General features: G+C 36.0%; 1 protein-coding gene across 1 annotated transcript in view; it reads right to left on the minus strand.

Annotated features, from left to right (window-relative positions):
- PRTG (protogenin) overlaps window positions 1-23,829 on the minus strand; it is a 129,545-nt gene that overhangs the window by 37,183 nt on the left and 68,533 nt on the right. The window contains exon 11 of the mRNA XM_067751833.1: window positions 23,402-23,590. Coding sequence (XP_067607934.1) covers window positions 23,402-23,590 — 189 coding nt within the window. The remainder of the gene's footprint in view (window positions 1-23,401; window positions 23,591-23,829) is intronic.

Below are 23,829 nucleotides of genomic sequence, written 5' to 3' on the forward strand. Positions count from 1 at the left end.
CCACATTGGCAGGCGGACTCTCAACCACTGCGCCACCAGGGAAGCCCTACTTAGATTTTTAATAAAGATTTCTTCTCCCCTTCAGCTATATTTAGCAGGGTCAAAATGAAGCACATTAGGAAACTTTAACTGGAAATAGAAGGCACATCTTATCTCAAATTAGCATCTTTAGTTCTTAGGGAAGGAAGGAAGATTAGGTATTATTTTTCCACATCTTATAAATGGGGAAATTGAGGCACAGAAAAGCGTGGAGACTTGCTTTTGGTTGTGCAGCTGCAGTAATAATAAAATGGTAAAGAATTGTTGGGAAAATGTATTATCTTTTATATGCCAACAAACTAATATGTACTTATATGCATTATCTTAAATAATCCTTACAACTCTATAAAATAAGAATTATTATTTTACTTTTATAAAGATACTTCTATATAAGTAAACTAGCTTTCCTTTAAAAATTAACCATTTTTCTATATAAAATACCCAAAAATCTATTTCAAATCTCTTTGATTCTTCAGTATGCTAGAAATAAGTTGGGCTGTAAGTTCACTTATTATATCTTCTACAACATAGGGTAGCTAGGTTTTTTAAAACTTGTTTTTGTTGTCCTTCAGCTTCAATTCTGTGCTTCTGGGCCTATGTGATAAAGCCAGGGACCCTATAATCACTGATGTTTTAGAAGTCAGAGAGCAAAACATGTGAGAACATGTGTAAAATTAAGAGAATACATTCTAAAGAATGTCATCCTCTCCTACTGCATGGCTTTATGACTTAAACCCTATTTTTTGGCCTGTTTCCGGATTTAGGTTATCTCTGAAGTAGGCCCTGAATAAGTGAGTGATACTAACGTACATTCAAAGTAATCAGTTACACAGTAGAACAAAAGCAGAATAATCAGAGATTTAACCATTAAGGAATAAAATTTACTTCAAGGAGAAAACATTTAAGAGTTCCAATCCTTTTGGATTTTGATCATTGTTCCATCCTTACACAACTTTATTTAAGATACAAAAGGTAAAAACTAAAAGGCTCACTTCGTAGGAAGTTCCCACACCATACCTTCAGCCAAACACTATAAAGACCAAGTGTTTTCTGATTGGAGATGAACTCAGATGGTAAAACAGACGGACATCAATTCAAACTTTATGGATTCTTTGCTATACTACTGACATTTCTACAAGCTTGGCTTCCTGAAAAATGCACAATAGAAAATTATTATTTATTTACAAAGTGTTTAGCTGTGGACCAATAACACTGGGGTCATGAAAACCAAGCCTTTGTTTCTTTTGGCTGCTGCTTGTTGGTGAGGCTCCAGAAGGCTTGAAAAGAGCCAGGCCAAAGTGGACAGATCAGGGGTAGATAAAAGTAAGAGAAAACCTGAGATCAGGACCATGAAAAAACTTTTACCTCACAGCAGTGAGTCCACCTCTGACATAATTTCTAACATTCAAATCTCATAAAGACTTAATGAGTTTTATTCCCCATCTTGTTATGGAAACTTCTCAGGTGATGGGAAAAATAATCCTCCTAGGACCAAAAGAAGGTAAAATAATCACATCTACTTTGGGACAGTCCCCTGCCACTTGCTCAATTTACAGACGTGAAACATGCTAGAGTAGCTTAATAAAACATCTTAAGAGAACAAAAAGCATTACTTTAAAAATCACTAGGTGGGAATTCTCTCGTGGCCCAGTGGTTAGGGCTCCACGCTTGCACTGCAGGGGGCACGGGTTCGATCCCTGGTAGGGGAACTAAGATCCCACATGCTGCGCCACTGCCAAACAAAAAACCCACTACGTACTACTTTAAATTACTTACTTAAACCACTGCTAAAGAAAAGCTTTGCTTATATTAGCAACAAAGTGTCACAATTAAGACAGCCTCAAAGCATTAAAAATAATCAAGTAAATTAGAATATATATGCAAAGGTAATCTAAAAGCAGCAATCTGAAAATCTGCTGCTATAAGGTCAACATATGAAGTCTGAACATTGTTAAAGAAGGAAATGCTCAGAAAAAGTGAGAAAGGTGACATTCTGTGGGATGAAACCTAGTGTCTGGCCAAATGTCCATTTTTTTTAATGTATATTTATTTATGGCTGTGTTGGGTCTTCGTTTCTGTGCAAGGGCTTTCTCTACTTGTGGCAAGCGGGGGCCACTCCTCATTGCGGTGCGTGGGCCTCTCACTATCGTGGCCTCTCTTGTTGTGGAGCACAGGCTCCAGACGCGCAGGCTCAGTAGTTGTGGCTCATGGTCCCATTTGCTCCGTGGCATGTGGGATCTTCCCGGGCCAGGGCTCAAACCCGTGTCCCCTGCATTGGCAGGCAGACTCTCAACCACTGCGCCACCAGGGAAGCCCTAAATGTCCTTTTTTAATTTAATCTTTTGTGCTACAAGGTTTTGTGTGAGCCTTTTCAGCCCATTGTTTCCCTGCAGTTTGACGGGAGAGCTCCTTGGTCTGGCTAGCCAGGGTGACTGCACTGCCCCCAAGCCTGTCCTTCCAATACAATACCCCATATAATTATTCAGAGAAGAGGCCAGCAGTATGGACCACTATGACACCTGGGTCATGGCCTCTGACATAGAATCTGGGGCCAGACCAAGTCTGGTCCAGCAGCAGAGGAGCAGGAAAAATGCTAAGAGGGATGCGTGGGAAAGGAAAGCTGAGTGAAATGCTCTACTTTAAAATGCTATGTGTAAGCACAGTAACAAAAACACAAATCACATTTGAATGATGTGATCTGGCTTCAAGTTATTGAAATGCTATAAGACTAGTGTTTCTCTTCTCTCTAAACCATGATGCCATTAGGAGACCAAGTCTCTTCTAAGAGGGATTTCTTTGTCTTGTATTATCAGACTTATGTTAGAATGGAAAAAGTTCATGATGGTTGAAATAATGCCTTACATAAATGCGCTAGTATGCTGATTTACAAAGAGGTTTTTTAGCTAAAAGAGTGTAAATTTTACTTTAAGTCTAGATTAAAAATGCATTCTCCTTTTGTTCATGAACTGAACTTCTGCAAGGGATTGTTAATCATAAACATAATTCACTTTGCATTAAAAATTTAAAGAAAGTTTTTTTTTTAATGATCACCATGCCAAAATGTTATAAATGTATTCTGTGGTAATCCAGAATATTTATCTGAGTGTAAAACAGACAGAATGGCAGATGGAATGGGCAATCCCCCACTCTCCCAGCTTTCCCTCTCTGTTCTGTAGAACAGCTCTCTATGGAAGCTGATGGTAGAGTATTTGTCTAAACCTGAAAAGACTCAGTCCCTTTTGTCCTGCACCCCTGAAGGGCCCTAAGACAAATAACACCTCTCACTCCCAGTAAAAACATCCCCTCTCCTACTGAGTTTAGGATAATTTGGAAGGAAGTTCTTTGTATGTGACATTTGAGATTACTTTCCTACCAAAATAAGTACATCCTATTGGTTATCTCTAATTTAAAAACCTTCCCCAAAAGACTGGGATTGTTTTGTAAAATCCAGAAGCATAAGGCTTTCCCAATTATATTGTGTTCACAAATACTGTGATCATGTTATTTCTTTTTTGATCATGTGATTTCATTTTCTACATCTATTAGGCTTTCAAGACTTTTAAAAAAATCTATTTTTTATTTTTGACAAATGTATTACACTTTGGGTTGTCTGGATAAGAAATATTTGGAGTTGAAGATTTCTACTTGAACGTTGCCATGAATGAATCGGATTTTCATCCAAACACTGAAAAACAAATCTGAAAGTGATAATGGAGGCTCCAAGAAACACAGTTTTTGATCTTTTATGCTCTTTTCTTATGGCATTCCTTTCCCTTTGGGAATCCCCATGGAAGAAAGGCACTTCCATGGTCTAATTTTGTAAGATGAGTGAACAATGCTACTGAGTCTCTCCTACCACACCATCAATGGAATTATGCCCATAGTTGATAGTTCCTGTGGGTTGGGGAAGAGAAAAAGAACGAAGACTCCAAAAAAGCAGGGGCTTAACTGTCTCAAAATTGATAACAGCTTTATGTGAAGCGTACTAATAAGGCTGGTCCACATATATGTTCCTAAATAATTTAAAAGTGAATAAAATAGAGCGATTGCTGATTATAAGAATTTTTAACACAGAAAAAGTGTTAGAATGGGGGGTGCATTTTAAAAGGCTGTAAAATTTACAAAGGAAGTTTACTTAAAGTCGTTACGTAAGAAAGTGAAATAAGTTCCTTTGATTATGTTGATATTTCTATCAAGAGCAATTCTTACCCTAAAAGCATCCAAAGTACTTGACTTGCGCTACTATACTTGGCTTAGCATTTGTTTAACTAGCTGCTCTGTCTGCCAACACACAGACACTGTCTGTTTGACATACATCATTGCCTTACAAACAATATTTTTGTAGACTGACAGAGAGAGCCTATTCATGACAACCAAACTTCCCCTGAAGCCATGAAATAAATTTCCTTCCAGGACTAACATTTCTCCCTTTCACTGTCATGGGCTCGCCATGCCATTTTGACCTTTCTGTGAGGCAACATGAAAATACCATCTATCATCTCCTGAACCACAGTGACTTGGCTGGAGGTGCACCATTTCATGGCAAAAACATCTGTGGTCTGATAACCATTCCTCCAAATCTCAGCCCTCGGCAGTTAAAAGCATGCTTACAAGATGGGAGAGAAGCAGGTAGACAGCTTGAAGCCAGTCTTAAATTTCTTCTCAAGTAGGAAATGTAAGCTGGTAAAATACCAGCTTCATCAATCATAGTGATAAAACATGATTGCGTTACTTATTTATGCCTCCTTTAGAACTCACAAGAAGCACTATATTACAGCAATTTACTTAAACTTTGCTGAAGGTACCACTTCAAAATTGATTTTAATGTTAGCAGATAAGAGACTTCTGGGAGTTTGATACAAGCAGGTGCAGGTCATTACCATGTTAATTGGCTATAAACAGTCCACTCAAATTCTCTATAAACCTTAAATCTTTCAGGTACTGAAAGACACTGAAGATGTTTGGGGGTGCTTGGAAGTTATTCAGTATATCTTTAAATAGTTTTCAACACATATGATAGAGAATCTGAAGCAATTTGAGCATATGAAGTTAAACTAAAAACATTTCCTGAGAAATAAAATATTCAACAGAAGACCTAAGTTTTCTTATATTCAATCTGAAATATATTATTATAAGGGAATTCCCTGGTGGTCCAGGGGTTAGGACTCGGCACTTTCACTGCCGTGGCCCGGGTTCAATCCCTGGTTGGGGAACTAAGATCCTGCAAGCCGTGCGGTGCAGCCAAAAGAAAGAAATATATTTTTATAAACACCAGTTTATAAACATTCCAAGGACAGAAGAAATATTCAGTTGTTTAAGGAAATAATTTGTTTTTAGTTCCTCAAGTGACCTTTAATTGGAAGGGTTACTGGATAGTATGAATAAGAAACTGATTTTCTGTATTTTTTTTCTCAGTAGGTAAAATTATATTACAATGTATGCCAATTGATATAACTTAAATATCCCACACATCTCTAGAAAATTGTTTTATATAATCAATTGTTATTTCAGAAGTGCTGTCGTTTTAACCACGTGCATAATCATTGTAAAACCATTCCTAACTTGGAGAAACTAATCAAACACACAGCACAGAGCATTTTTAACCTTTTATTTTTTAAACATTTTGATATATTTTCCTTATTTCTTATTCTCTTATCTGTATGTGCATGTGCTCAAGTGTACATATACACACCACTTTTTCTTTTGTTGAATTATCATACACTTCACACCTAAATACGTGGACATGTTTCCCCTGAGAACAAGGTGAAACATATATAACCACAATACCATTATTACACCCAATAAACTTAACAATGACACAATTTTATCTGATACATAGTCTATTTTTAAATTTCCCACCGATAATGTCCTTTATATTCCCCACCCCCGCCCAAATTCCTGAATCCAACTGAGGGTCACACACTGCTTCTTCATCTAGAATTGTTCCCTGTCCTTTTCCTATCTTTTGTGACAATGACAATGACATCTTTAAAGAATCCAGTCCAGATGTTTTATAGACTATCTCACATCTGGATTTATCTAATTGTTTCCTCATTGTCAGATCCAGACTAAATGTTTTTGGCAAGAATATTACACAGGTTAGATTATGACTTTAATATAGAGTTTTTTTATTAAGGGAAATATAACTTAAAATACACATTTTTTGTAACTGCAAATTTGTTATATTTCTTGTTGAAGAGCAACTATCATAGTTTCAAAAGCTTTCCTAACTCCAGAATAGTGTTTTCTTAGTGGCCAATTTTATCTCTGTATTTATCTATATTTATCCATATGAATGTATTAAACTCTTGCCTGACAAGACAATGAAAAGTACCAACTTGTTTTTAGGGTTCTTATAAGATTTCTAGAAATATCTGGGACTCTGTACGTAAATAATGCAAATGCATATTTGTTTCCTTAATTCTCAATGACTCACACTGGAATGCCAATTTGTAATATACACAGCCTAGGAATAGAGTAAACCAAGAAATCAGGGCCATAAAGTGTGCAATTCAGTTAACATGGGACAAAGAATTGATATGATTAAAACAATCACTGTAATTTCTGAGTGGATATACGCATAGAAAAAAGGGCCTTTTAAAAAGAGTGTTTCAAATATAGTTTCTATAGTTTTGTAGGGTCAGAATTAAGGCCCACCTGCCCTGATTTTTCTTCTGAGACAAAAGGCCATTTTATGAAAAGAGTGGGAGTGCATTCAAGAAAGGGAAACCATACTAAAAATCATCATACTTGGTCATCCAGATGGAGAAATGTGAAAGTTCAAAATATTTATTTTAATTGTTTCCTCCGTTAGTATCTCTAGGTCATCCAAAACGCTGTAACTTGTTAAATGATCCTAGAAACTACAGGAATCTTCTTCCCTTATTAGCTTAAGTCATTGTCAAGCATAATATAGTTTTCAATACAGATTCACAGAGACTCTCTAACAACGTGAGCATATGGTTTTTTCGGAGGTACTGTATTTTGGGAATTTAGTTAGTATATTAAAATCTTCTAATAATTAAAATATCCTGTTCCCCCCAGCTACCAGTGTTTGTGGTTTGCTTTGGCTGCAAGGAAGCTCATAGCTAAATTCATAGGCATTTCTAGCAACTGTACAGGATCTTACAGCATGCAACAAAGAAGTCGTTATCCTGGTTTCTCTGACTCTTTCAATCTTGATTTGTCTTTGCTCCAATTTTTTCATCTAAGTATAGTCAATTAAAATATACTTTACTGTTTTCTCTCATTATGATCAAATACATGTTTGTTACAGAAAATTTATGTAACTAAGGCCAAAAGAAATAAAAATAAAATATCCTTAAGACTGGCACCCAGAGATAAGCACTGTGAACATTAGTTTGTATGTTTTTTCATTCCCTTTCCTATCCATATGCACCCATACTCAGTATATTTTATATTTCATAACTGTTGTTTTTCAGTTAATATCCTATGGACAACTATTCCTATCATTAACTATTCTAAAACATTCCTTCTAATGTCTACATTTATTCAAATTGTATGGATGTACCAAGTTTACTTTATTAAACCTCTGTAGCTGAATATTTAGGTTTTCTCAGCTTTTCACAATTATAAATGACCCCATACACTACAGTGAGCATCCTTGTGGTTAAGTGTTTGTGCGTGTTCATAATACTTTCTTATGGCAGGTTCTATTAATAGAGTTGCTGGGTAAAAGAGTGTATATTATTCCACCCCCTGTTGGTGTTGCCTAATTATCCCTAGAAAAGCTGTGTATCAATTTACACTCCCACTATTAATATGAGTGTTCTTTAATCCCAAACACTTACTAACACTGGGCCTTATATCACCTATTTCTTTATTTTGTTGAATTTTGTGTTTCTGTATTGAGTTACTCCAAATCTTTCTTAGAAGGAAGCAGGAGGTATATAAATTTGAAATAATGACTAGCTATAGATATATTTACAAAATCTACCAGGGAAGATGTATAAACTGTGATAATCAGGCACAATGTGGTGCCTACCGTCTGCACAGGTTTCCTAAGTTATTGTTAACATCCTGGCATGCTGAGAAAGCTAAGATGCCATTTTTTACCTTCAGCTGAAGCAACTGCTCTAGTTTCTATGATAAAGTAAGTGTCAATGGAGTCACCTATCTTGGCCAATTCAAGAAGCCTCCACTTACATAGGACAGCCTACGTTCTGGGATGTTATGCAAAGTCTTTGAAGAGTTCAAACATCTCAAAATGGAAGAGAAATGTACAATTTCAATAAACTCTGTCAGGATTATGTTATCACAGCAGCTTATCCAAATGAACTGATAAATCAAGTTGTTTAGATAGGAAAATATACCAGTATTTAGCCTGTTTTGATGATTAGTCTATGACTATGTTTACATCATGCCTCCTTTAAGTCTTTCATTATTCCATTAAGGTCCTTCACCTAGTTAACTTCTATTATCTTTTAGGTCTCAATTCACCATCAGTATCAGTATTAGATCTCAATTCACTAACCCAATGCCCACTGGCAAACTATACGGTGTCCTCTATAACTTATCACTTCCTATGCTTTTCCATCGCAGCACTTACAAAAGCTGTCAATTACAATTTATATGGTGGTTTGATTAATGTCTGTTTCATCCTCTAGATGGTAACGTTTCATAACTGTGGTAGTTAGTTAGAAATAACCAATCATCTATTTTAGAACAGTGGTCTCTAAATTTTTTTCATTTTACCCTCCATTAGTAACTTTTTTTCTAGCAAGCACACTCATAACATATATACACGTGTGACTGTCCTATTATGTACATTGTGAAATAAACATACAAAAATATTTTTAAAGGCTAAGATAAAAAATACTTTCCTCCAGTAATGCCTGTCTTGTAGCTTGCTCCCCTCCACCTCATGGTGTGTATAATTTGTACAAAGCTTAACATTTCATTTGCATTAACTAAGTTTTTTTTAAGAACAAGGTTAAAACAGAAACAAAACAAAACCCCCAAGTATAATTACTGCTATGCAGCAAATGTTTTTTTTCTATCCACCCTGAAGTTTCTTTCATGTGCTAATGTGGTATTTAAAAAACCTCCTCTCCTTTAACTTAGATCTTTAAAGACCTCACACATCTAAAGATTCTTTACATTCACCAGAAACTTCCAGAGTGGTCTGAGGGTTGATTGCAGTTGATGCAGTATGATTAATGGATAGTACTGATTTAATTTCCTAAAACAAGAGTTTTCCCTTCTGTAAGGAAAACTGTTGTTCGCAATTCATGTCAAGCATTTTACCATGCTTACAGATTCTTATTTTTAAATAAGAAGGCAAAGCTTACTGAAATTTTTCCTTCATTTATAAAATTACCACTGGAAAAGTTCTGGCCTATAAAACAATCAAGAGCTGATCAATAACTATGAGCATCTTCCTAATACCAAAGAAACATGGCTTTTATTTGTTACCATTTTAATGAGGTTTTATTCGCACATGTAGAAAGGAAGCAGAAAATGTAACAGAAGATAAATTTAATAAATAAACTTCAAAATGTAAATACAAAGTGCTCTAGAGACTACTGGGATATTTTAGGAGCTAGATACATAAGGTTAAAGATTCAGTATTAAAGTATTAGTTAAATAATTATTAAATAGATATGAACATCATTAGACAGTAAATTATTAAAGTTTCTTCAAAGATCTTAATTTGGTGTCATTTGGAATGAAGTTAAAAATTCTTCTGTGGGGTAGGGATGGATTGGGAGTTTGGGATTAGCAGATGCAAACTATTATATACAGGATGGATAAACAACAAGGTCCTACTCTACAGCACAGGGAACTATATTCAATATCCTATGATAAATCATAATGGAAAAGAATATGAAAAAGAATGTACACATATGTATAACTGAATCACTTTGCTGTACAGCAGAAATTAACACAACATTGTATATCAACTATACTTGAATGAAATAAATTTTAAAAAATACTTTTCCTGGAGACAAACAGCAGGACTAATTTTGTTCTCATATACTTTTTATATTTGCTATCTGAAGAAAAATTTGACTACTTAACACACAAAGAGAGAAACAATTGGCAATTCCCATTCTCACTCATATTTCAATAGCGCCTGTTTCTGGGTTTTTTTGGTAAGTTTTCTGTTGTTTTGCTTTCCCTAAAGAAAAGATATTTCAAGTGGAAATTTGCTTTGAGGGAGACAGCAGGAAGGGATATTTGATGAGAGTGAAGGAAGCAGTGAAGGACACTTTGCCTCCGGCATCCCCAACTCTTAACTACTCTAACATCAGACCCCAAACTTAAGTGACCTCAGACTCAAAAGTGGAAATACATCACAATTGGTATTTCACTTTATAGACTGGTAAAGAAAACACTGCCACTTGAAATAATGGAACTTCCTTATCCTGCTTATTTTCCCCTTCTCCACAGGGGCCTTACTTTATTTAGGGTTCTTTTCAGTCAGGCATGAGAAGCGAGGCTCCACAAGTACTGTAAATCTTTACCCCAGCAACAAAGGTCAAAGGGTTATCTGTGCTATGTAGTTTTAGAGTAGATGATTTTCTTTATTCTTTTCTTTCTTTCTTTCTCCTTTTTTTTTAAGAAAACAAAACATATGCATATGAAACACAGCAAGCTAATTTAGGTACTAAAAGAATTCCTCTTCTATAGATGAACTGCTTTCTCAAGAAAGCTACTAAATATCAACTTTTCAGGCATTTTACAAAGGGAAACTAGATGCAACCGAGTTTCCCTCCCCACCACCACTGTCTGCTAGAAAACTTGCCACACAGCTGCTAAAGCAGTAATATAACTTCAAACCTACAAAAGTGATGACCATTTAGGCAAATGCATCAATTTCATTCTTGAAAAAAAAAACAACTTTGCTTTATCCTTTAAAAAAAAAAAAAGAGTAGGCTTTTTTGTTCACAAATTATACCTCATTTACTAACAAGACAAATGTTTTTCAGAGCTTTTCATGTTTAGAGCATTTTGAAAGGTAATGACTGTTCAAGACTAAGAATATAAAAGTCCAGGAAAAACTATCGAAATTCTTTTCCCAATTATTTTTGTGGCTTTGATATGGAAAGTTGAACCTTAATATCTTTTTAAAGATGGATAAACATATTTAAGAAAACATAGGCATTTATTGTTGCCTTTCTTCTCTCACCAAAACAATTTTTTTTAAAAAAAAAACAATCTTTTTAAAGTAGGAAGTAAAACTGTTGAGTGTAACATCCCCTAGCGTGCCACTGATACAATTCTGATACAGTACAATATACAGCACAGAGTAAAAGGCATTTATTCTTTCAGGAGCCACTGTCATTTTAATGCTCTTTGCAATCCTCTGAATTTAAGTGGCAGAAATGCAATTTTAACAGTACTGCTATTACATTCAACTGAGTTACAAAAAAAAGCTACAAAAAGGCTTTCATATACTGAAGAGGGCAAAATATCTTCTGTGATCTGCTGCAAGATACAATCTGGAATTTGCCAACTATATTTCTCCCATAATATATCAGCAATGGTTTGTCTAATCCCTTTTGCTTCTTTCTTACTCAAAATTCCTCTATCTTTTGCGGCAAGTAAAAGAAACTGATAAATGTTTAGAATTGCACCAAATTAAGAATATAAATATGACCTCATCTTTATGGAAAGAATTTCAGTTTCCTAAGGTCTATGAAGATGATTAAAAAAAATAAGATAGCACTGAAAGTGACAACTCAGAAAATGAGAATGTTCAAAATTTCACATAGTAAGAGAAATTTCAATGAGATTTGTTGGATGTGCCCCACTTTCCTGAAAATGACCTAATGTCTTTCATTTTACAATTATGCTGACAATGGTTTCTTCTGCTCAAATCTTTGCAGCTAAGACAGAAAGATGCTGGGTCCCTTGCAGCAGGACAGCATCAGTGTGTAGGCTTAACTCCAAACTGCACACCAATGATTCACCATCTCAGATCTTCTGAAATCGAACCCATATATTAAGCTGCTAGAGACATCTCCACCAGAACACCAACCTTTCCAACTCAACATGGTCAAAACTGAACTTAGTATCTCCCACTTTTCCAAACCTGGTCTTAACTCCTAAAGCTCTACTCCAATTAAAGTATCGTCCACCCAGAGCTCGAGAACTGGTCCAACTTCTTCCTTACCTAATCATATTTACAAACAGCTAATAGTTACTGAGCACTTACTATGTACCAGTGCACCTTGTTGAGGGTTCCGCATGTACTAGCACACTTAATTCTCAACATCCTGGACATTGTGCAAATTGAGGTTCGTGGAGGTGCAGTAACTTGACCAAGATCAAGTGTGTGGAGAGCTAGAATTCAAAGCCTGGCCATCTTATCTCAAAACCCTCAGTCTTCTATTTTAAATTTTAAAACTGACATTTTGGGGATGTATGGTTCTATTTAACACATGCACAGATTTGTGTAACCACCACCACAATCAGGAAACAGAACAATTCCATCATATAAAGAAACTGCTGGTGCTGCCCCTTTGTAGGTAAATCCTACTCCCACCCCAATCTACGGCAATCATTCATCTGTTCTCCATCCCTATAGTTTTGACTTCTCAAGAATGTCACATAAATGGGGACTTCTCTGGTGGTCCAGTGGGTAAGACTCCACGCTCCCAGTGCAGGGGACCAGGGTTTGATCCCTGGTCAGGGAACTAGATCCCACATGCCTCAACTAAGAGTTCAAATGCCACAACTAAAAGATCCCACAGGCCGCAACTAAAAAAAAGATCCCACACGCCACAACTAAAGATCCCACATACCACCACGAAGATCGAAGATCTCACATGCAGTAACTAAGACCTGACACAGCCAAATAAATATTTTTTTTTAAAAAAAGGAATGTCACATAAATGGAGTCATACAGAATGTAACCTTTTGAGACCAGCCTCTTTCACTCAGCATAATGCCAATATTCATCAACAAACTATCGCAAGTAGCCATATAGTTCATTGCTTTTTATTGCTGAGGAGTAATTCAATGGTATGGGTACATCACAGTTTGTTTATCCACTCACCCACTGAAGGACAACTGTTGTTTCCAGCCTGCGGGGGACTGTGAATTGAGCTATACATTTTATGTATAGGTTTTTGTGCGAACATCAGTTTTCATTTTTCTACAGTAAACACATAGGATGAGATTGCTGGGTCACATGGCACAGGCATGTTTAACTTCATAAGACAGCACTGAACCGTCTTCTAGAGTGGCTGTACCATTTTGCATTCCTACAATAATGCATAAGAGTTCCAGGTGTTCTGTACCCATGTCAGCACTTGTTATTGGCAGTTTTGACATTTAAAAAAATTTTAGTCATTCCAATAGATATGTAGTGGCAGGCATCTTACTGTAGTTAAAATTTTTTAATTTGCATTTTGGTAATGGCTAATGATGTTGAGCATCTTTTCATAGACCCCTTAGGCATAATCCCTACATATGAAGGTCTCCTATTAGGCCCACATGTAATCAGTCAAGTTCTAAGTGTGAAAAACTTCATACCTGCCTTCTCTCCAATGAACTACTGTCTTAGCTTATACTTATTATTTTAGATTATTTCAACAACCATTTTACTGATTTCCTGTCTTCAGCAGCCCCCTCTCTCCCTGGCTCATGCTCACTGCATTCTCTAAACCTATCCTCTACAATACAATTACCAGTTATCTGTCTAAACAAGCCATGTCATTTTCTCATTTAAAAACTTGCTGGCTCTGCACTACTAACAAGATAAGACGAAGACTAACTAATTTATCAAGGTACACAGGGTCCTTAAAACATGGGACCTAGTTAACTCTATGGTTTTAGCTTCCGTAACTCCTACCCATGCAACCCATGTTTCAGCCATAGCAAACCAATGAGGCTACCTCTTTTAATCTTTTTGTTTCTGTACATTTTAAGCTCCTATAATTGGAATGATTTTCCTCCATTTCTCTACTGGGCAATTTTTTAGCATACAGTAAAATTAGTCATTTATCCTCTGTGCTTTCAGAGTAGTCTGACTATACCTCAATTTTGTCTATCAGCACATTTTCCTATGAACGCTGATAGGTCCTCCAGGCTGAACTTAAACACTTCGGAGGCAAGCATGCCATTTTACATTCAGGTTCCTTGTGCCCAATCCAGGGCCTGGTGAGTATGTGCATTCAATCAATATACGTTAATTTTTAAATTTTAAAAATAATGGGGAACACATACATAGAAACTTCTGAGAAAAATGTGTATTGTATGAACCCTAAAATTAGAAATTTTGCATTTCTAATTGGCACTATCTTCTAGGCAATGTCTTCATGAGGAGTTAGGAGAAGAAATCACAGAAGTCAAAACTGCATGTTGTGGGGATGGTTTGGATTTTGCAATTAATTTGCTGGTAATTAATTTACACTAATTAAACGGTAACTGCAGCCCATTATCAGTCATTTCTAAATGGAGTTCAACTGATTTGCAAGGCCAAAGAGCTTCTGTGTTATAAGCCTTCTAGTAGGGCCCAAGAGACCAGCCCCAGGAAAGCATAGGAGTCTCTTTATCTGAGACCTATTGAGTTCCATAAAACACTGTACTCACACAGTGCTAATGAGGGCTTTACAAACAGTACTGTAGCTCTTAGAGCCCACTGTAAAGCTCAATGATAGCAGCTGAGTGGGTTGAAAAATATTCTCCTTTCGAGTGACTATTAAACGCTCCTGGCTTCATGCTGTCGATTCAAAGAACAGTTTGTGTTATGGGTTTATGGAATCCATGGCTATGTTTATTTCTTTGATCATTTAAAAACATAATATTTAATTAACTTGGCACTATCACAGTTACCTAAAATGAGATGACCAAAGTAAGAGTAATTAGGTTTTCTCAGGGGATAGAATATGTTATTAGATATATGACTGGATGCCTCCTGAGAGTTTACTCAACCCAAAAGAAACATAAATTAAAACACTTTAACTAATACAGTTATAGAACTGGCTTAAAGGGAGGCATAAGCCAAAGGTCCAAATACCTTTCCCTTATATGTTAAAATGGTAGTTTTTTTTTTTCCAGATATGGGATCAATATTACCTAACACTTTGTAAATGATTTTTGAAGAGGGTCTGCACAGTGAAATTTCCAAATTTGCTGATCTGGTGGATATTATATTATACGATGATTATAATCCCCAAAAGTTGAGTATAAAGCGTTTAAAACAACAGAATAAGCTGTTTTCTAAAGGAATTTTAATTTACCATTTGTGTACATGGAAACTGCCATGTACAGTAGGGACTACAGCAAACTTAGAGTATAGACTTTTATAACATGTGTGAACCAGAAAGTAAAAAGAAAGTTCACAAAACCTCCTCTTTCAGGGAAGAAGCAGTTCTGAGCTGCTTTTATGTCTCATTTCTCTATATTATATTCTACACACTGCAACAGAAAGATATTTCTAAACATAAATCTAATCAGGCCACTGACTTGCTTAAAATCATTTAATGGCTTCACACTGCCTTAGGACAAAGCCCAAATTCCCTCACGTGCCTTACCAGGTGTTGGCCTCTTGCAGGCCTCTCCAATTTCACTCTGGTCATAGAAACACTTAGTTCCTCCAGAACATGGTCTCCCTCACCTCCTGGCCATCCCACATAAATTCCAGCATTCCCTGAGTATTTCCTGGGTTCTGCCATTCCCTCTTTGTAAAGGCAGATTTACCCTGAAGCTATGAAGCTTAACTTTCAGAGCCCCTGACCTGCATGGGGTCTATTAAGGACACTGTACTACAGTGTATTTTTATATTATTTTAATTTATTTTATTATATATTATTTTATCAGGCTCCACATAACCTGTATCTGCCCCTGCCCCTTTGCCTGCCTAATACTAATCTTCCTTTAGATCTCAACATAAATGTTATTTCTTCTTGAAAGCTATCCCCATTTTAGCCCTAAAATAGGTCAGAGGCCCCTGCCAAGTGCCGTAACAGCAATCTGACATCTACTAGCAAGGAGTTCATCACACCTTATTTTAATTGCTTACTTAATTATCATTCTCCCTCCTAAGTTCCCCAAATGCTATGATTATGCCTACATTAAATATGGCTGTGTTCTAATGTAGGGACTACCACATAGTGAGTGTGGTAAATACCTGAGAATGAATCTGTGAATGAGTATCAGTGGCAAACAAAATATAGAAACGAAGGGCCCAAATGAGAAGATTGTACCTGAAAGCCTGTGATTCATCCACTCCTTGGATGTTTGGGAAGAAATGTACTGACTGAATGATGATACTCATGAAAGGCCATGTTTTTCTCCATGTGTAAGCTGAGAAGTATGGGGAAGTGTGACTAGAAGCAAGATAAGCAGTAAGAAGTGCAGTAAACATGGACTAAAGAAAGGTTTAGTAGGAACAATAATTAAAAACTATAATTGGCTTGACAATTAAGAGAGTCAGAAATATAGGAACCTAGAAGGCACAATAACAAATTTCTGAAAGATTTCCAACAAGAATAACAAACTAGAGCTAAGAGTCATTAAGTTATAAAGAATTAACACTGGCTATTTAGGAAAAATACTACTAGGTCATCTAGACCAGTGTTTCCACTTTTATGTGCGTACTAGCCACCTAGTAATTATATTAAAATGGAGATGGATTCGGTGGGTCTGGGGAAGGGACAGGGCGAGCCTGAAATTCAGCATTTAAATAAAATTCCAGATTATGCTGCTGATCTTGGGACCACACTTTAAAGAGTAAGGACTATAAAGTCTACAACTGGAATTGGCAAACCATAGTAATATGGTCTACTGTCTTTGGGCTACCTGCCAACTAAAAATGGTTTTATATTTTTGAGTGGTCAGAAAAAATTTTAAGCAATATTTTGTGACACGTCCAAATTATATGAAACTCAAATTTTAGTCTCCATAAATACAGTAAGGCTTTTTACTGGAACATAACCAACACCCATGCATTTATGAATTTTCTATGCTGCTCTGTGCTACAGTGGCAGTGGAAGAGACCATATAGCCCACTGTATTAGTCTGCTTAGGCTACCATGACAAAACACCATAGACTGGATGGCTTAAACAACAGAAATTAACTTCTCATAGTTCTGGAGACTGGGAAGTCCAAGATCAAGGTCTGGCAGCAGTCCGTTTCTGGTAAGAGCTCTCTTCCTGGCTTGTAGACAGTCACCTTCTCATTGCCTCATACGGTGGAGAGAGCTCTGGTATTTCTTCCTCTTCTTCTAAGGGCACCAGCCCTATTGGATTAGGGTCCCACCCTTAGGACCTCATTTAACATTTGTCACTCTCTCAAAGGCTCTATCTTCAAATACAGTCACATTAGGGGTTAGGGCTTCACCATATGAATTTGGTGGGAACATAAAAATTCAGTTCATAAAGCCCACAAAGCCTAAAATATTTACTATCTGACTCATTACAGAAAAAATTTGCCTGGCCCTGGTCTAGACCCTTGTTTCTCAAAGTGAGCAGAAATGCAAAAATTTCAGGCTTCACCCAGACCTACTAAATTTTAACAAGGTCCCTGGGTAAATTCATACACATATTAAAGCTCAAGAAGTAGTGGTTTCCATATCTAATGATCATGGTAAGTTATACGGGAAAAAAACTTTTTTAAATACAGATTTTCAGACTCTACCCTGGGAAGAGAACTATGTTATTGTAAAAACAACTACAACAGCTAACATTTGTTGAGGACTTACAATGCAATTTACAATGCAATGTTAACCCTTATGTGTATTATGTCATTAAATCTTCCTAACATTCTAAAATAACTATTATTATTATTATCCCTATTTAAAAGATTAGGCAAAAAACGAGGATTTAATTTGTTAATAAGCTGTGGAGCTTGTAAGTTAAACCTAGGCAGCAGACATGAAGCTTAGTCAACTGATGTTTTTCTTTTAACTATCAGTGCCACGTGCCTCCCATAACAAAGCACTGTAGATGACGCACCATGGGAATGACTGACACCATTTGGGGTCACAAGAGGATTCCCAGAAGAGTTAAGACTTAAAAGTTGAGCAAGATTTTTTCCAGAGAGAAGAGATAGGTCTCCAATTTTGTCCAGAGAGCATTAAAAATATTTTAAAATGGAAGATTACCTTTCATCCTAGAAGAAGAATTTAAGGAAAGATAAACAGATGATTAACTGTAAATTTTGTATAGTTCTTACAGTTTCATCAACCTGCAAACATTCTGTTTTTAACTAGAGGTAGTTGCAAATTGGCAAATGAAAATCTTTTTATTGTCTTTATGTAGCAGTACGTTTTTAGTAATGGGATTTTTAGAAGTGGATGCTCCATTTTTTGAGGTATTGGTTTTTTAAGTATTTTTTTAAAAATTTTAAGTATTACGGTTCTAAAATGTGATTTGAATATCAATCATATTTGGCATTGTTGGATATTGCAGAGAAGGGAATTTTCAAAAATTTTTACTCTCTTGATAAATTAGGAATAAATAGTTCAGTGTTCCCTAAAGTCTGTGTTTAAGTTTCAGCATGTTTTGTCTTGATAAAAGATTAAACACAACGTAATAACTTAAAAGATATTTAACAGTGAAGGAAGTGAAATACAGTACTTTTTAAATGTTCCCTTTGTTATGTTATAATTTGTACTCACAGTCAATTTTATGGCCTACATAGTAGATGGTTTCCAAAATCATTTCTTTAAGAAGTCTACTGACTTCAGTTAAATGAACTTATTTTGTAATTATTTGAAAAGAATGAAAGAACACAATCAGATACTGTTCAGAGCAACTATTTCTACTAAAAGTGAAAATTAACTGTGGTAAAGCACAGGAAGAACTGAAGAGAGGCAAAAAATGTGAGGTTATGTCCCCAAAGATCTTTCCTGTGGTAAACGACAGCAATAATGTTAATGGAATTTTTCCACCAAACCTAAAAATGGTCTGTTAACAAATAAATGCAAAGTGATCTCAGAGAAACCAATGCTGCTTTATGAAGTCAAAGCTCATCTGGACAGAATGCTTAATGATATTTATGTTGTCGACTATACATTACTTCAGCATGGAAGACTCCTGGCATCTATAATGACATTTAAACTGGTAGTCAATATCAAAGCACCAGATTATCTGAAATGAATTTATAGGCTAAGTCAGTATGGAACTATACATTTGAAATTATTCACAATTAGGAAGATTTTGTTATAAAATATACTGTATTTTTTACTCCGTCTTATGTGAAATTTACAGACCAACCACATTGTAAGGATTTTCACCTGTAGCATGTTTCCAAAGACTTTCTGAGTGTTATCTAAGGCTTCCTTGTGTGAGAGGGGTGAGGGAAGACAGTCTCTGAAAAGACTTTGGCTTGCTTTAAAACGTGACTTCCATATTTCGTAAACTGAGTGATTCTAATTCTCTTCGAAACAAAATCGCTATTATAGTAAGGTTCACAATGACCCCTCTCTGCTCGAAGTGGTCTCAAAGTGGTCTCCTTTATGCCACAAAATCTTGTTCTGCCTCGACTAAAGGAAAGCTTACAACTTTCTCCAGCTATATCAACTTGGCTCACCAGTGCTAGTTGTTTTCTTTCTTGAGATATGTAGCCACACAACCAAATCCTATTCTACTATAGTGAAAGATAACACCCAGAAATCTGACTTGATTTTACCATGCTTCTATACAAACTGGCTAAGGGACTCTAAAATTACATCATTAACTAGGGACTGTTTCCTCAGACTCCTATTCCCAGCAGAAACTGGGAGTTACAACTTTAGATTTCTCAAAAAACGATCTGAGTTTTGAAGGTGTGATTTTAAATATTTTGGATCTTTACAATCGGTGCTAAATAAAATGCTCATTAATCATGCTCGCTGTGAAATTTAATAGCACAAATTCTTTGACAAAAAAGAAGTTAAAGATTATCTAACATCAGTGTCCTAAATGCTAAACAACAGCACTATCTAAATAATCCCCCCCTTTTCACTCTATTCTACACAGACAAAACAATTAAGAACAGTTTCTGACAATCAGCTTATGAAAACAGTCCTCTTGCAATTAGAAACTCTAACTTCAGAATTTGAAGCCAATTTCTGAAATAAACAGACCAAAAAAGGAGGAACAAATTATTTCAATCAGTGTATCATCAGGGAACACAAGTGTGCTGTTAATTTTGCTTCTGTTTATTATGTGATGAATGAAACATTTAAAAATTCTATTTAAAACTGAACCAAACACTTAAAGTGCCAAGGAAAAAAAACTAAGTGAAAATAATTACTACGAAGATGCAAAATCTTGAAGAAAACCACAAACCACAATTTAGAACAAATCAAATAAACATTAAATCACAAGCCTAGTGCTTTTTATCCAACTCCCCCAAAGTAAACCACTTCCAATAAAATCAAACTGTATATATTGAAATCATTAAACTAAAACAAACTAACAACGTCAAAAAGACTTCCACTGCTCTGCCAATATTTATATTATACTAATAAAGACACAAGAGCCTTTTTTAGCCACTTTAAAAAACAAAACATTCTACATCTCAGGGAATTGAGCTTTGAGGGTTTACAGTAAAATGTTCTAAAATAACTTTCATTACTAAGTACAATTAAATTTAGTTAATCAGAAATTTGGGAGAAAATTGGACAAGTGATTCAACTTAATCTTTTGGTTTAATCCTTGTTTTTAGCAGTGGTCACATCTGTTACATTTTTTTAATCCAGTGCTATAATGCCTTACTTTAAAAAGAATTTAAAATGCTTGTTAAATGAATTGAAATATATGAACTCATTCACCTATTTCTTTCTTTCAGAAACAAAGAACTGTATGTATTACTAAGGAGAATGTGTCCCCAAAACATACTTTTTTATTGAAAACTTCATTACCTGAAGTGGAAACAAAAAGGGCAATCAGAAAGGGGATTAGCATGAAAATGAAATTTTGAGACATCAGTTTCCTACTCAAATTGACACTGAATCAGCAAACAAAAGCATTTAAATTTCATTTCCAAGACCACTTAGTAAATCTAGTTCCGGTTAGAGTATCTTTAATGTGCAAAAGCTCAGTAAAAGCAAGTATTCACCATGTAAGACACAGATAGGGTTCCCTTAACCTACTGCCCTCTAGACATATCACACTCTGTTAAACAGGCAGCTACCGCCAGATGCTCTCGCTAAAAATGGTCACAGATGGTCAGTTGTCCAGTTAATAGAACATACTGCTCTCCCAACAGCCAAAAGTAAGACGGAAAGGAGTGAGAGCTGTTAACACTTGCCTGCTTAGTGGGTTAAACCCATTAGCTTGTAGGCCCCAAGAGTGACTTTGTAGAAAAGGAAGATGAGACCTTAGGGTTCTCAAGATTAGAAGGCATCTTAAAGGTGATCTAGTCAACAGCTGCACAGTGCTTGAATCCACACAACTGCATCCCTGCCAGTCAGCTGATCCAGCCCTGGACACGGCAACTCCAGGGGTATGGAACGGGCCATTTAACAAGAAAGCCCTACAGCTATGAGAGAGTACTCTGCAACCCTGCACTGCAATTACTCCAGCCACCCAGTCTGACTCCAGTCAGGAGACACGCGGCTATTTTAATAGATGGGGTATATTGAGTATAACAAAATCATTTCCTACTTTTATGCACTATAAAATGATTTTAAATCCTTTGCAAATGGCATATGCAAAGGATTTTATGACATAAAAACACAGGCAGTAAATATATGCGATTTATTTTCAAAACATAGGAAGAAATAAAGGTATGTAGGATGGAAAGCCATGATTCGGAGATTACAAAAAATTTCAACAAAAATCAATGGATCTTCTTCATATATATGCCATCTGTAGAAAAATTTTAAAGAATTGCTTTTAATTGGCTAAGTTTTAATAAAATGTTTCTCTAAACTTTTCACAAGCACAGCAGTCTTTTGTTTTTTTCTAATAAATTATTCATCTGTTTAGAATAAGCTACCTATATGTTCAATAAGACTTGTCTAACAATCTACTGTTTTATCTTCAGTGTACGTACACTTCCTTATCAGTGAAGAAATTGGAGGTACTGAGTTTGATTTTTCATTAAAAATTGTCTCAAATCCTGTTTCTTAACTTGATACTGACTAAAATTTTCTTGACTAAATGACATGCATGTGGAAAGGGAGGGCACCCTGAGAAGGCATGGCTAGAAATAAATGCTGCTGAATGGCTGACAGTAGGTTGGGCTAACGTCATCTGAGTATCAATGGCTTAAGGAAGGTCACCCTGGAACATATGTAACTTCTCCTCATCCTTTATAAAGCTGTGTGACAGGGATCAACTGTGAAACTTATTTAACCTAATGCAGATTCAATTAAAATCCAACACAACAAGATTACGAGCAAAACGGCACCTGAAAAATTACGGCAAAGAACTGCAAGATGGGGTTCTGCGTCCCTGGGTCTGAAAACTGATTCCCACCACTGCTTCTTACTGCACAGGGATTTGGGTCTAATGCTGTTCTCACAGCTTGTGCTGTGAGGCCAGGGGAAAATAATGAAGCAGTCCCCTGTGGGACCGCCGTGCCTCTTCCCTTCCTGCACTCCAAAGGGCAGTCTGTTACAGGGAAAGCCAGAGTGCTTGTAAATTTCCATTATGTGCAGAAGGTGTGATAACAATCCAGCAGGAATTTAGTTGATGCTGCTTTGTGCTTACAGGTAAAAATCTACTCACAAGCAATAAACAGCTAAGTGTGCATTCTACACCTTGAGTACGTTTATACTCACACATTTACTGTAGTTATAAGTGTCTTTACTTTCTACTAAACATGTTTTCATCATGAAATCCTCTCACTGTGCAAAGAGAGGATGAATAGGGAATAAAAGTGTCTTTCAGAACTCTGATGAACCCAAACACAAAATTAAGTGCTTTTTCTTTAGTGTTCCTGGGTTAGAACTACATAAAGTAAATATTTACAGTTACATGGGTCATATGTAAGAGCATTATTTTGTACATAATTTACATATCTTTCACACATGCAAAATAATACACCTACCTGGCACTCTCAGGCAATTTCTAAGTTAAACTTAAATTATTGTGCATTATCTGATCATCTGGTGATATTCCTAATTTTACATTTCTATTCTACATCCACCACACAGTCACAAGAATTGATCAGGATCTCACGCCACCAGAAGTAAACTTTAGAAAGAAAATCGATGCCCAAAGGTGGGGAGAAGATAGAAAGATAACCTGGTTATCTGACATTGTACCGATTCACTCACAGTGGTGAGTCAAGGACCATTCACTGACTTAAGCAGTAGAATATGCACAATGATGTAGCAGGGTCAATTCTTTTCTTTTTACCATTAAGTCATTACTTCTGCCTTATATCCTATAACTTTTTTCCCAATTGGTCAGGGAGGAAGGAAAAAAGGAAAAACAGTACAGGTTCACTCACCTAAACCACTGAGAGTATAGAGAAGGTCATTGGTAGCTAAGAAAATGGGTCCATTCTCCTGCTGCCCTTCTTCTTTGTAGTACAGCTTGTAGCCCTGAACGGTTGCTGTGTTCTCAGCATCTTGTTGCCACTTTACAGAAATGGTCGTACAATTCAGAGGCTCCAAATGTAACTCTGGAGACTTAGGGGCTAGAAAAATTCACCAGATGAATAAGAAACTCGTAATGCACATGAAAACACAGAATAGTATATAGCTCTCTCTGTTTTAAACCAACAGTTGCATAAAAATTCAATTCCAACAATTATACTTTACCTTAATATTAAAAATTCCACAATGATATTAAATTTTGAGACAGAATTAAAAATATAAAATACTACCTAAAAAACTAAGGTATATAAATAAGAACAAAATTACATGTGTATTTTAA

This window comes from Pseudorca crassidens, chromosome 1 (genome assembly GCF_039906515.1).
Source record: "Pseudorca crassidens isolate mPseCra1 chromosome 1, mPseCra1.hap1, whole genome shotgun sequence".
NCBI lineage: Eukaryota > Metazoa > Chordata > Mammalia > Artiodactyla > Delphinidae > Pseudorca > Pseudorca crassidens.